The 15,671-nt window shown below is 28.9% G+C and overlaps 1 protein-coding gene across 1 annotated transcript in view; it reads right to left on the reverse strand.

Moving 5' to 3' along the window:
- The window catches only part of LOC148313084 (monocarboxylate transporter 8-like), a 177,235-nt gene that overhangs the window by 94,808 nt on the left and 66,756 nt on the right, over positions 1-15,671 (reverse strand). Inside the window, exon 3 of the mRNA XM_088269483.1 lies at positions 15,521-15,642. Within this exon, the coding sequence (XP_088125609.1) occupies positions 15,521-15,642 (122 nt within the window). The remainder of the gene's footprint in view (positions 1-15,520; positions 15,643-15,671) is intronic.

The raw sequence follows: 15,671 nt of genomic DNA on the forward strand, positions 1-15,671 counted from the left end.
AATTTAAGTAGGATACAATTTTCCAAGACAAGCTTAAGAAATGTAATATTTGAGGTTTTTAAATTTCGTAGGAAATTGGTTACTAATAACTGAAATAACAGCTTAAAGATGTTTATGAGAACATATGTGAAATCTCTTTTACTTAGAAAAAAAGTACATTGAACTTTTTAAAATTATCACCACTGTATGTATCATATATTATATTGAGCTTGTTAACAACATAACATTTCACTACAGGGCATACTAACGTATAGTTCCAACGCTATCAACTAAAATTGCGGAAATATGGCGCGGCAATCATGATTGAATGTTGCCAGTTCTTTTATTTTCAAATGAAATACTGAACAATCATCTAAATATATAGATAATTAACGTTTCATTAACCCTGAATTCATAACAATTTGTCTGTGAGACCGACAAAAAAAATCGCCACAGACTAAGTGATAGATATAAAATATTGACCGTAAGAGAGACTTTCTAATTGGCTACGTAAAAAATGCAGAGAGATTATCCGCTCATTAGGACGATTTTTTTTTGAAAAGTAGCGCTTTGTTCGTTTGAAAAAACGAGAGGAGATGAATTGCGTAATCATTTGTCGATCGTATCTTGATAATCGATTAATCTTCGATTGAATATTTTTTCCCAATTTCGCAAGAAATAAATTTACGCTTATTTTTATCCAATATGTTTTTAATTGATATTTCAATATAACGACGAAAAGTATTGATGTCTGAACGTTAACAGGGCTTACGACCTATTTATAAAATGTTATTTTTAATTAATTTTTTGTCCGCCTCTGTGGTGTAATAGTCAGCACGCTCGGCTACCGTTCTGGAGGTCCCGGTTCGATTACCAGAGGGGGGTCGAATTAATATATGAGTGATTTTTTTCACTGTAATATGTATTCAATATTACCCTGGACTGGTACCTGAAGCGGAGGGCTGATCACCTTTCATTCGTATGTTAACGAACAAGATAACACTGTGTTTGTATAATGCAGTGCCCTATGCACCATTGGGGTGCGAATAAGGGTTTGAATTGAATTGAATTTCTAAAATAATATATATTGTGACACGTGTTTCGATGTATTCTACATCATTTTCAAAAACCGTGTACAAAATCCCTGTAATAAACAGACTACTATATTCTTATTCATATAAGTTGAGATGTTACATGTAAATATTTTTTTAAATCATAACTTTCATTAATAATTTAATATGTGTCTATTTAATAATTTGTTTTTCTTTATTTTGAATTAAAAATGTCCCTGTGAATGTTTTCATCTGAGAGGCCGAAGGTTATGAATAATGGGTCTACCAGATATAATTGAGTCTAGGGTTAATGGTCTTCAATAAAATAACATAAATGATTATATTCGAGAAAAAGCCTTTATTGGTTCGGTTATGGTGAGTAAAATAATATCATAAATTTTAAATAATAGCTGTAGAGGCAAAATAATAACGGATGTGTTATATTTACTTGGGAGAGCCGGATACTAAATCATTAAATCGTGATTTCTATCCTGTTAAAAAAAAAAATTATAACGGAAACAAAAAAATCTACAAAATTTACACTCATTTTTCCAAAAAAATCTTTCAACTTCTTTATTACATAGTAAATTTTCTATTAAAATACATATATGAGTATTCTTCGATATGAATAATCACCATATTTAAACATAGCAATAAAATTTTTGGTTAAAGTGTGTTGATGTAAGTAATTATACTATCATATTTATTCATTACCGAACCAGTTAAGCAATGGAGTGATAAATATAAGTCTTTATAAGACATTGTGATGAAATATTTGAAATAATATTTTTTAATAAATAATGGATTCACTTATCGGTAGAAAATATTCGAAAAAACTAGTACTCAATTGACTGAATTTAGTTGAATCGTATCTGAAAAATGGGTCATAAATGTTTTAAATGATTTTTTAAAAATAATTTTTGGCATATGAATCTAATAATTATTTATATTTTTTATTGTCAACTTTATAACTTGCTCCATTAGAATAGTTATCAGTCTTTTACTTCGTTCTTTTACCTGTGTTTTACCTTCATTCATTAATACACCACCATACACTTTTTTTTATATTGCAAATATATAAATATATTAATGATTTTGGAAAATCAGATTTTTAAAATGAGTTTACGAAAATAAAGAAATTTTGTTGATTATGAAGTAAATCTGATTAATGAAATTAAAAAAAAACATTTTTTAACTTCTTCAGTATATTAAAAAACAACTATGAAAAATTGCCATTAAACGAATAAAATATTTAATATTTATTTATTTTATTTATTAAGAAAAAAATTGATTTAAAGTTCGTTTACATAAAATTATTTTCATTAGTTCAGTTATTTCTCTTTTTCATATAAAAATACATATCTGAGGTAATATGATAATATTTACAATAACACAAAAAAAAATCGATTCAATGCTGTATTTTGGCTTGTGTTTGGGATTATTACCCGATGATATTAAAAAGGAAAATTACTTAATTTGGAAGTGAGAAAACATTTATTTTATATAAATTCTAGTATTTTTGGACACAGATCGAAAGCTATTCTTATTTTACATATTTTTTTTAAATTTTCAGAGTATTCTTATTTCGAAATTAAATTTTTTTTAGAAGACGTCATTGCAAGAGTAAAAAATTAGCTACATTAACTTCTTAATTACCTACCTGGATTAGTAAAGAATACTTAACATAAGCAAGTAACGTCATAAACAAACAAAACACCATTTCCTTTTTAGCAATTATGAAATTAAGCTTTTAAAGAGGATAAAGTAAAAATGAAAAATGAGAGCATAAAATGATACAAACCGAAATAAAAAAAAAAAACACAATTTTGCAACAAATATACCATCTTCACTCACATATGAATTAGGTAAGTTGTTTTAATTACGTTTTGTAATTGGTTCATAAATTTGCCATAAAAAGTATAGCGGGAATTAATTATCATACACATACATATAAATTGTTACATATCCGCACCCCAATGGTGCATAGGGTACTGCAACATATAAACCAAGTGTTATCTTGATCGTCAACATTTGAAAGAAAGGTGATCAGCCCTTCGCTTCAGGTACCAGTCCAGGGTACTTAATATTGAATAAATATTAGAGTGAAAAATCGCTTATATTTATTTGACCCCCCCTTAGGAATAAACCCGACACCTAATAATAGAACATAATACAAAACATTAATATGCTTAAATATAAGGCATGTTTTTTTTTTAATATCCGTAGTTTCTGAAACTAGTCGTAACAAAATATAATACGCGGGTGGTAAAAAAACAAATGTTTTATTCATAATGGAATCATGTCATACCAAAGAGAATGCCGAAATTATAAATAACATTATTTAAGAATTATCAAGTATAATAATATTATCCACTAAAGTCTCTGCCAAATTCTAGGTAACTTTATTCCAGGTCATATCCACGTTTAAATTAATTTTTAGCAAAGTCACGAGACAATGTTTCATAAATATGCTAATCCTGAAATAAGAAAAAAAAACAACAAGGCGGAGGATACAAAGCTCTAAAAGTAAACTTGGGTTACTTGGAAATTTTGGGCTTTCGGAGAAGGTAGATAAAAGATGTAAGCAAAAATTATGCAAATATTCTTGGATATGAAAGCCAACGTTGTCTGAGAAATGTGTGTGTATGTATCTAGTTCGAATGCAATATTGCATAATGCGGAAAAGACAAGAAATGAATGACAAAATTCAGTCAAACATAGTTTATTCGGTTATAGATTATCATACTCACGTTTCCCCTTCTTCCTTCGCCTCTGTTTTTTTTATCAATTTACTGTTACATTGTCTTATTTTTCTTCTTCTCGGCGTAGCTCTTGTGCCCTGTTTTTAGAGGGATAAGCCTTCTTTGATGTTAATTCCCAGCTATCAATTCATCTCTTTGGTGGTCAGTAAATACTAAATACTAAGACATTCATATTTTTATTGAGATATCAACTGGAATATTTATGCTCAATGTATTTTGCTATATGCAGAACAGCTCATGGCGTATTTTCGATAGGTTTTGCTACATAAGTATTTGAAATCACATTTACAGCTTTTTACCATGATACATTCATATTATTTTATTGACATCTCAGCATAGATGAAAAAGAATATAGAAAATTCTCAATATTATTCATATTAAAAGCATTTAATTTGTGGTTAGTCATTTTTACTTATTTATTTTTTTACAAAAATGTTAATAATATTACTATAAAACCATACGAATAATAAGTATATACGACCGTTGTAGGCTGGTTTAAGAGATCACTTTAAACACGTTTAACAGTCATCAATTTTACCCATGATTGACAACCTTACTTCTCAAATTCTTGGAAATTCTTAAAACTATATATATTGTTTGAATTCCAAACATAAAACTTAAATTCACTACAATTTCACTATAGAAATCTATGGTGAGATGAAAGAACCTTTTTATTGAGCAGAAACTCTTTCATTTGTATGTGAGGTCCAAATCCTGGATTATAATCACATACATAAATGAGAAAGGAGAGAAAATATCCTTTTATTTTTCAAAATGTTGTAAATGATATATGCATACTGTGTGATTAAACCTAGGAGCTTTCATAAGGTTTATAATCTCAACCCTTTTTCTTATTGACGTTCTAGGGGTGGGGATGGTCAGGGACAGAACGTTTTTTGCATAATGCAAGAGCTACCCTTAGACACTGACGAGGGTAATAAGTAATAAAAAGTATCGTGAGTCATTGGACGGCCAATAACACATGGTCGTGATCAAGGGAGAGGGGATTTCTAGCACGTGACGTCACGTACACCTATTTGATGATGCTGTTACATACATGTTTGATAAGATCAAGAACCGAGAAAAGAGAAAGTTAAATCAGTTATCAGAATCCAGGAATTCTATTCATTTTGGCCGATGATAATAGATATTTATGTACTTTATTGGCCTTGTTTTTTGTCTAAAATAATTTATTAAATCTACTTAAATAGTGTGTGCATTTATAAATACTCGTATGAACGAGTATGTCGTGAAATTAAACATTTACTGTTTCCGACTAAAGTGATAATAAAATGATCTGCTTCGATTATCCATAAAGTCAATATAAATATAAAAGAGCTATTCCTAAATGGATAATTAAAGTGGGTAGATCTGAGACAGATTGCACCATTCGACCATGTTGTATTTCATTGCACGTTATAAACAATTTTCTTTTATATAATTTAAAAAATGAATATTGTAAAACGTGCCTTCGGCACGCGAAAGCCTCGGTGAAGGTACATTATTTTAATTTGTTATTATTTAGTTTTGATGAGATAAATTAACAAATATATTTAAAAAACACAAAACAGTAGAACAAATATTTGTGTTCTACATACATATAACAATGTCCACCTTCTGTAGTATAGTGTTTAGTGCGTTTAGATATCTCGCTAGAGATTTCGTTTTATTTTACCAGGGGGGGTTAAAATAAATGTTACTGATTTTTCAGTATAATATTTATTTATTATTACCCTGTACTGGTACCTAAAGCGCATGGCTAATCATCTGTTCTTCAAAATCTAGATAACACTGCTTATATATACGATGCAGTGCCCTATGCACCTTTGTGTGTGGATAAGGCCAAGAAAAAGAGGTATATTAATCACGTGCATTTCTTCTGAAAAATATTTATAGTTTTTTTGTAAATAAATTTATTTTTATAGCTATTCAGCTTAGTTTCGCTTTGAAAAAATGGAATTTAATTGTGGTAAGAGTAAGGGATCGAACCATAGACCTCAGGATCAGATGTTCGATACACTACCGTGGGGATCGCAATCCGATTCTAGTATCTAATAGTGTTCAATACAGATTCAAAGTCAAGGTCTTACGAGGTCATACGCGATTTATAAGTATAGGGTTAATTAAAATAAGGTGATTAAAGATTGTAAAAAACGTTAATCTCTGGACATGACAGAGAAGTAAGACATTATACTAGGTATAAAAAACAATCTCATTTTTATTTTGTTTTCTGATAAAATTATATTTTTTCAGCATTACTCTTACTGCGTTATTTCAGAGCACGTGAACATATACCATAAACCTTATATTTTGTAAATTAAATGTGTTTTTTATGCTTAAAATTATTTACCTTACATTTTATTGTTCTTTATGACTTGGGTTAGAAAACTTATAAGTAAGGTAAGTGTGAGCCTTTAACAATATGTGCCCAAGACACTTTTTATAGTAGATACATAACTAAAAACTTAATAAGTTTTATGAAAAAAATTATTAAAACTTTAATTAAGAATAAAATTTTAAAAGAAGGGAATAACAGTTAAATTTGAGACATTTTACTAATAATTTTATGTATCCATATCCATGGAAACGTCTTTAAAATATGTACATAAAATATAAAACAATCATAAAGTTTTTAAATTAATAATTCAAATTTTATGTACAATCTTCTCCAAGTTTCTACTTCTTTATCCATACATTTTACAATTTTCTTGAGAATTGTCAGTCTAATGGAGTACACACAGAAATAACTGAAAATTAGTAGATGAAAATACAAACCGCTACTGAATTCACTATCCTAATTAACAATAAAATGAGTAATGGAAAAAAAAACAAAAAATTCGTTAAAAAACAATAATATTTATAGTTGAAAATATTTTGTTTACCATTTTCCATACTCAAACCAACTACAAATATTGGTTACTAGTGTTCATAAATTTACTACTAAGATTTTTCAGATGACTCATTGAAAACAGAGAATGTATTTTTTGTGATATAAAATATAAATGTACCTGAATGGGACCAATTTTATTTTAAATGATAGAAAACAGGCATTTCTTGGGCAGTTTTACATGTTTACTTATTATAAATTATGTTTACCAATTCGCTCACTCCTTTCAAGAACGTCATAAATAAAAAATCATAAATTTTCAATTGTGCATGTTTTTGTAATGCCCAAAAAATGTACTATATCGCATCAAAAGTGGCATATTTTAAACTTAATATTTACCCGCTACAGGGTAGAAAGTGTAATTTTTACATTTTGAAGAAAAGGTATTGTTTAATTATTTTTTTAAATTAAATTAATATTTTTCAAATGGAGAAAAAACGTTCAGCTTTTACCTAAAAGGATCTGTTGCAAAGTAAAAATTTCAGTTAGTGGCTTTATATTTATTTTTGATACATTGTATTATATTTTTAAACTTTAAAAACCTTCTCCTGAAAAATCAAGTTTTTTGATTTATGACGTTCTTGAAGGAGTGACCGAATTGTGATAACGTGTAGTCTCACGAATTATTTTTGAAATCATAGTATAAAAGACTGCACAAACAACTTCTTTAATGACTAGCAAAAGGAAGAGAATTAGTGGTATGTAGATTCTGAGGGTACAAGAAGTACAGGATGATATTACAAAAAAATCTCTTACAAAAAGAGCAGAGAACCCAAACAAGAAAAATATGAAAGAGGTCGATTTTAGTCTTGAGAATCTAGGAAAATTCCAGATCTTTAAAATAATGCAACTTAGGTTAGGCCAGTACGATGATTTGATCTTATTGAGGACCAGGGTACAATGAGCAAACTTACTGACGAAAATTTTAACTAAACAATTTTGTAATGAATTTGGGTTGTTTGAATGTTCAATTCATCAGTTTTAAATACGTTAGGCATAACCTAACATTTCAATTCAAATTTATTAAGAAATAAATAAAGTAACTAATTTGGGAGAATTACGATTTGTAAAGATGAAGCAATCAAGTAATATAATATTCTTAATAAAAACAATAGCAGTAAAGTCATAAAAAATAGACAAAAAATATTAACATTAAAAAACTTATCGAGAAAAGATGACACAAACACAAGTTAAAGAAATAAAATAATTATGAATGCGGGAAATTAAAACAAATGAAGAAATATATGTACGTGTATAACAAGAACCTAGTAAAAAATTTAATCAAAGAAAATGATGGTACCAATGCAACGTGAAATAATGGACAATTAAAAAAAAACTAAATACCTCTGACTGAAAAGAAATATTTGAGATATTCTTCTTCAAATCTTCATCCTCACCCGATGGTGCATAGGGCACTGCATCATATAAACGCAGTGTTATCTTGATTGTTAACCAATGAAGGTACCAGTCTAGGGTTATATTAAATATATATGAGGGTGAAAAAACTCACTCATTTTTATTTGGCATCCCCCTGGGATTCGAACCCGGGACCTTCACAGTACGGTTGCCGAGCGTGCTAACCATTACACTAGGCGGACAGAACTATTTTTGAAACAGATAAATAGTTTGAGATATTAGAGATTCTATAGAGAATACGAATCATCATCGAATGTGCATACTTTAAAACAAAAAGTAATTTTTCTAGTTATTTACATTTATAGCTTATTATATGTGTTAGAATTATGATTTAATGTTTACAAATTTTATTGAAAATCGGCTGTAGTCTATAATAATAAATCTCTTACCGCACCCCAATGGTGCATAGGGCACTGCTTCATATAAACGCAGTGTTATCTCGATCAATTACACATGAAGGAAATGTGATCAGCCCTCTACTTCAGGTACCAGTCCAGTGTAATATGGAATAAATATTAGAGTGAAAAAATCACTTATATTTATTAAACCAACCTGGGAATCGAACCCGGGACCTCCAGAACGGTAGCCGAGCATGCTGACCATTACACTACGGAGGCGGACAAGTCGGAGGCGGAGGTAGTCTATTCACGGGGAAATTTTAAGTATCTGCTAAACAACCTGTAACCTTGACCGACTTAAAATTCAATGGTCGAATGACACCCCAAAATACGTCAACCCACATTGATGAACATTGTCGAAGTCAGTCAAAATCTCAAATTGACTGAAGATGAAGAAGAAGAAGAAAAAGATGAATAAGAAGAAAAAGAAGTAGAAGAAGAGAAGATTGTAAATTGAAGAGAATATTGTAATTACCTGTTTCTCTTAAATTTGGTTCCACGTTAATTATTTATACATTTATTATGCTAAACTTTTAATTTAACTTTATTTTAAGATTATTTCGCCTTTTTAATGAGATAATTGTATGCGATATCTTAATAAAACACATAAAATAATCTCATTTGAAAGCTTTATGCTAAATTTATATTAATTATGATTGTGGTAACATAATTAAGTGATTTCAACTAATTCTTTCTTAATGAAAATTATAGGCTGAGATAATAATTAATCTTGTTTTACGGGATTCGAAGAAGGTCTTTGTAGGTTCTAATGAAAGGTCATATACCTTAATTTGAATTATTAACGTTAATTTATTACAAGAAATGATTAAGACTTTATACGTTCTGGCGTATCTTTTGTTTTCACATATTTTAGATCTATTTCAATAAAAGCTTTTTCCAGGAAGTTTTATATATGTAGATTACATTTATGTACATAGTGGTAATATCAACTTTTCTCGTTAAAATTATGCGCGAAAAAATATTTTTAACGTGCTTTGAGTATGAACATCAAACGAATAAAAATAGATCTCTATTTTTAACACACATTATTTGACCGAATTATTTCTGAAAGGTTTTCAAATAAACCATAAAGTAAATTTTTGACATAGATAAATAAAAATGTCTGGGTATTTACAGGGCAAATGACCTGTCATAGGCTGGTTAAGAGACCACTTTACACACGAGCAATATTCACTATTCCATCCATGGTAGATAACTATACTATTGAAATTTTTGGAACTCCAATATATATCATTAATTTCATGATATGGATTGGAAAAGCTTAGATGTATGCAAGATAAACAAGTATTAGGACATACAGTAAAACCTTGATATAACGGACTAGTTTGGGAGAGGGGGTGTCCGTTATATAAAAATAGGTTTAAAATTAATCAAAAAACTTTTTGTTTAAAATATGAACACTGAATTAAGTTATAAATAAACAATACAAAACAAAAACAAATTTGTAATTTTTTGACTTTGGACACTAGTCTTGAAGGGACGTTGCTGTTTGATATTCAGTAATCCTGTACTGAAAAAAGAATCAAGTTTTTTCGCATTTCTGAAGTTTACTGTTTTATTTATTAAAATCAACTCGAAAATTCTAAAAATGCGTATAGATTACTTAAATTTCGTTATCTGAGAAACAGTCAATAATTTGGCCGGATTTTAAGTGAGTTATTTCCGAAGTTCGTTAACACGTTGACTGCCAACTACGAGATAACTCGTAGACTACGTTCTTTGCTAGGACGCCGAATAGGAGTTATCTCGTAATGTGTTTATTGAACAAATTTGGATTTATTGTCTTTGGACACTCGTCTTGAAGTGACGTTGCTGTTTGATATAGACGCGCTTGCTTTCAGTAATCCTGCTTTGAAAAAGGAAAAATTTTTTGTTTAATTTTTTAATAATTAATTTTCTTTATTAACGAAAATTCGTATAACGTAGTAATCCTTATTTTCTTATCGAGGTTTTACTGAATTACAAGATGTTGTAAAAACTGTTTAGTTTTTATGCATTTTGATTGTAAGATTTTTCCGTGGCATAGATTTTATTGACACATCTATCGCGTTCAGAATCTTGGCTGAGCAGAAGTTTTTGCTCGTTTGGAGAACCGGAAATCGATTGAACACACTCCTGTTAGCGAGGGGGGTTGGCGTGCCCACTACAAAACACTATATCACCGGTTCAGTGCTTCCAGGACGCTTTGTGGGAAAGTTCCTTTCTCAGAATCCTTGCTTTTTATTACTCTCGAAGAACTTTTAAGCCATTTTTGTTCTACGGTACATCCCTTGAGAACGAGTCTAAATGGATTTCTTTGTCCTTAAAGTGACTATCTTTCACGACTTTCTCGCTAACTTACGTTTGGAACTAATACATTTTCTTACCTTTTGGAAATACTTTAATAAAATCGTCCTTATTTTTAAAAGATTAAATATTAATTTTGAATATTAAAAGCATCGTTAACTCTATGGTAATATAACACTCTCGTTATTATTCAACGTTCACTTTTTGCAATACCACTTTAAATTAAGGTATTACACAAAGTGGACAGTGAATGATAAGGATGGTGTTTGATTATATATATTTTTGTTTAATTATGTTCAAATAATATAATAATTTAATTTATTTGCTAGACATTTCTACTTGTAACAATATAAATATTAGTAACGCTGTTCTCTCCAATAAAGAGATTAAGCTCTTGTGCTTGTAGAGGGACATAAACTAATTGTTTATTGTTTATGCTTGTGAGTTATAAAAAAGTTTTATTTTATTTTTTGTTGTGTTTAAATATTTTTTATTGACAGGTATAAAAAGCATTCCATTTATTTTTTAGAACTATAATGAACTGTTTTTTAAATATTATTTTTTGACATCTCATCAAAGATGAAGAAGAATATGGAAATCTGGGCATTTACGGGGCTTACGACCGTCATAGGCTGGTTTAAGTGATCACTTTACACACGTGTAACATTCACCAATTCTACCCATTATTGACAACCACACTACTCAAATTCTTGGAAGTTCTATATATATGAACCAATTTAGAAACCTTGTTCATGAATCACTAGAACTTCACTAGAGACATTTATTGGTGAGATGTAAAGAAGCTTTTTACTAAGCAGAAACTCTTATATTAGTATGTGAGATCACAATCCTGGATTATAATCACACACATGAGAAACGCCAGAAAATACCATTTTAATTTTTATTATTAAGCTTAATTTTTTTTTTTGTTTTTTAAATACTTGGTTCCCAAATATGTATATGAAGTTCTGTTGGAATTGTTTGGTTTATGTAATATTACGTCATCAAAGTGAGGGACAACAACCATATAGGATGTAAGATATATAGAGGAAAAACAGTTGTTAAGAAAAACAACAAATAATCATGGCTAGGACGTTTGTGGTTGCTTACCCGTACTCAAAATACATATCTAATGTACGAGCCCCTTGAGATAATTTTGAGAATACACCCGCTACGAAGGGTTGATAATCCCAAGAGTTTACTGTAAATATGGAACTAGAACACTTCAATATATATTTCCTTTCATTTTTAATTTGTTGCCGACGGAGGAAAAGGGGAAACCAAAATATATATAAAGGCAAAGGCAAAATAAAGGAACGGGTTAGCGATCAAGAGTTCATATCAGAATTGTATTAAATAACAGTTTCTTTCTTCTTGCGTGGAAATATTCAATGTATCCTTTTTTTAAACAAATTAGATAAAAGTAACTAAAATATATAAACTTACAACGCATCAGGTCGGCTGTCCAAATTTAAAACACAGTAAGGGCCATTTTTTTGTGGTAGGTTTTTTTGCATTTTTGGACTAAGTAGAGTCTACTTAGTCCATAAATGCAAAAAAAAGCCTACTACAAAAAATGTCCCTTACTGTGTTTTAAATTTGGACAGCCGACCTGATGCCTTGTAAGTTTATATATTTTAGTTACTTTTATCTAATTTGTTTAAAAAAAGGATACATTGAATATTTCCACGCAAGAAGAAAGAAACTGTTATTTAATACAATTCTGATATGAACTCTTGATCGCTAACCCGTTCCTTTATTTTGCCTTTGCCTTTATATATATTTTGGTTTCCCCTTTTCCTCCGTCGGCAACAAATTAAAAATGAAAGGAAATATATATTGAAGTGTTCTAGTTCCATATTTACAGTAAACTCTTGGGATTATCAACCCTTCGTAGCGGGTGTATTCTCAAAATTATCTCAAGGGGCTGAGATGTCTTAATGGATCTTTACGAAGCAATATATTTCTTGAATATGTTGAACCATAATTTTTAGAATGAAATATTATTTATTGATTCGGCATTAACTTTGTGGAATGACATGATGATTTAAAAAAAAAATTAACACTTGAATATACCACTTAATGAGTTTTATTTAGTTTAGTTAAATACGTACGTCTCATAATATAATTAGGTTTGGCATATTAAGATAAGAACAATGAAAACGAAAAGTGGTATAAGAGAGGAATAGGAGAACAAAAATGATAATTGGGGAAGTTGTGGTTTTCTTATTAGCTTGCGAAGGTTGATAACTTCTAATATTAAACGAATATGGCATTTGTAAACGAAGGTAATATTGATGAAAATATATTAAAATTCTCTTCCATACTGAATTTTAATTTCTAGTAAATATGATATCTTAAGTAATTTGATAACATTGAATATTAAAACAACAAAAAATATTGTGAAACATTAAATTTAAACATCATATCTTTGTTGAATAATTAGATGGTAATTACCACTATTTCTTACAATAGATTGTGATAGGTTAACAAACTAACCCCCTTGACTAACCCCCTCCCCCTAACTTTCCCCTCTCCTTATTTATAGAACAATTTTATATTTTAGTTATTACACAGACCTGAATGATGGAAGTTTAACTTCTGAAACATGTAGTCTATAATAAAATTGAAGTGGTAAAAAACAAGTGTTTTCTTTAATCATTGTGATAGGGACGTATTTTGATGCTTTAAGCATCATTATCTAATTCACAGAATACATCGAAACAGGTCTCATAATAGATTTCAAGTAATAGTGGAAGGTACCAAGTAGAATTTCGATTCAAATTATACCACTAAGTGACAGCAGATAGCAAATAAATCGGTACCATAAAAGCAAAACCCTCGAGTTTGCTTCTTCTTTTTTGTGAACTTTATAAACTCTGTTTTGTAGACGTTGATTTTTAATACCGTTTGAGGAAACGCTGTTTTGAGACAAATAAATTATCTTTCAGACATTCAATTTTGTACCCGAGCTGGAAGTTCATTTTCCTTACATTAATTTTCATCGTCAGCAGTGACATTCTCATTTTGTGGAAAGTGTTTTGCCCTTATACAGCTGGTATTATTAACTATAGTTTGTGAGAAAGGTTTTATGTATTTATAAATATATATATATATATATATATATATATATATATATATATATATATATATATATATATATATATATTTGTATATATATATATATATACATATATATATACATATATATATATATATATATATATATATATATATATATATATATATATATATATATATATATATATATATATATATATATATATATATATATATATATATATATATATATATATATATATATATATATATATATATATATATATATATATATATATATATATATATATATATATATATATATATATATATATATATATATATATATATATATATATATATATATATATATATATATATATATATATATATATATATATATATATATATATATATATATATATATATATATATATATATATATATACCCTTGTTTTATAGTACATGCGGCATAAAAATGTGTGCTCTTCTACAGTTTAAATATACTGACGCATGAAAAATCTTATGGAAATCGAAAACCATTAAGCTGACTCATAAAAGAGGGAGAGGATCGAAAGGGTGTCATTACTTACCCTGACAAATAAACCTCTTCTGGAACATTCATGAACCTTCTGACTAACGATTGCCGTTCATTAAGGGGAAAATGTTATTTCCTTTTACGAAATTGGACGTAGATAATACCCTTCATCCATAATATACTACAATAGTAAATATATATTTTAATTATTAATTTCCAAACGAGTTCCATTCAATAGTTCAGATGTTTTCTTTACTACTACAACTACCATTACGCCGTTTCAATAATAATCACTTATATTTATTCTGTTCTTCTTAGAAACGAGCTCAGGACCCTATACGATAGCCAAATGCACAAACCATCACACTCTGGATGCAAACATTGCTCTAGAATCCCAATATTTCATAATATTTTATATGTTGTGAAATGTTCGGATAATTTTCGTTTTTCTGCTCCTACCTCCACTTTGTTGTGGGACATTCAATCATATACCAGGCTTTACACATTAATGCAGTAAAAATTCACATAATTTTATGATTACCGATATGCAACCCCAAGTGCCTTAATATTTTTTTTCTCCTTTTACTACACACTTCTTTCAGATTATTTTTATGTCTTTCAATTTGTTTGATTGAATTTCGATTTATTCTTTATTTACATTACGTACACTTTTGTCTTCTTAAAAATATTTTTCACCAAAACAGGCAGTACCGGGCCTATTTGAGGTATATTTGGCAAATACATATTTTCTCTCAAAGGAGGGGAGTATAATATATTGTCATTATTTTACGAACTTATATATATCATTCCCATTTCAATAAGTGTCGGAAAGCTTGATTCGCCGCTGGATATAGAAGTAAGATTTTGGGTTCCTATCATGAACTTGATATATTATGAACATATCGGTATGTAATTACAATAAACGATGGCATTTAGTTAGTACGAATATCAGAATTTATGGACATAAGATAGACATGAAAAATGGTGTATAAGAATACCTCGAGTTGTAAATGAGCATGACTATTAAGATAAAGGTGTAACGACAATTGCGTTATTATATATAATATGAATAATATGAATAAAGAGAAGTCATGAATTAAATAAATAAGAAGGCTTTTTACCTGCCATGAGACTTGCAGCGTCTCCAAGGTGCTTGAGAGCGTAGATATACAAAAGTCCAAAAGCTAACTGAAGACCGCTGCTCAGTAAGTTCACCAAAAATGCAGCACCACATATTATCCATCTGAAAAAAACGTCAGTTAGAATGTTTAT

The sequence above is a fragment of the Brachycentrus maculatus genome, unplaced genomic scaffold (assembly GCF_059751285.1).
Source record: "Brachycentrus maculatus isolate JH-2025_06_01 unplaced genomic scaffold, ASM5975128v1 h1tg000024l, whole genome shotgun sequence".
NCBI classification, from domain to species: domain Eukaryota; kingdom Metazoa; phylum Arthropoda; class Insecta; order Trichoptera; family Brachycentridae; genus Brachycentrus; species Brachycentrus maculatus.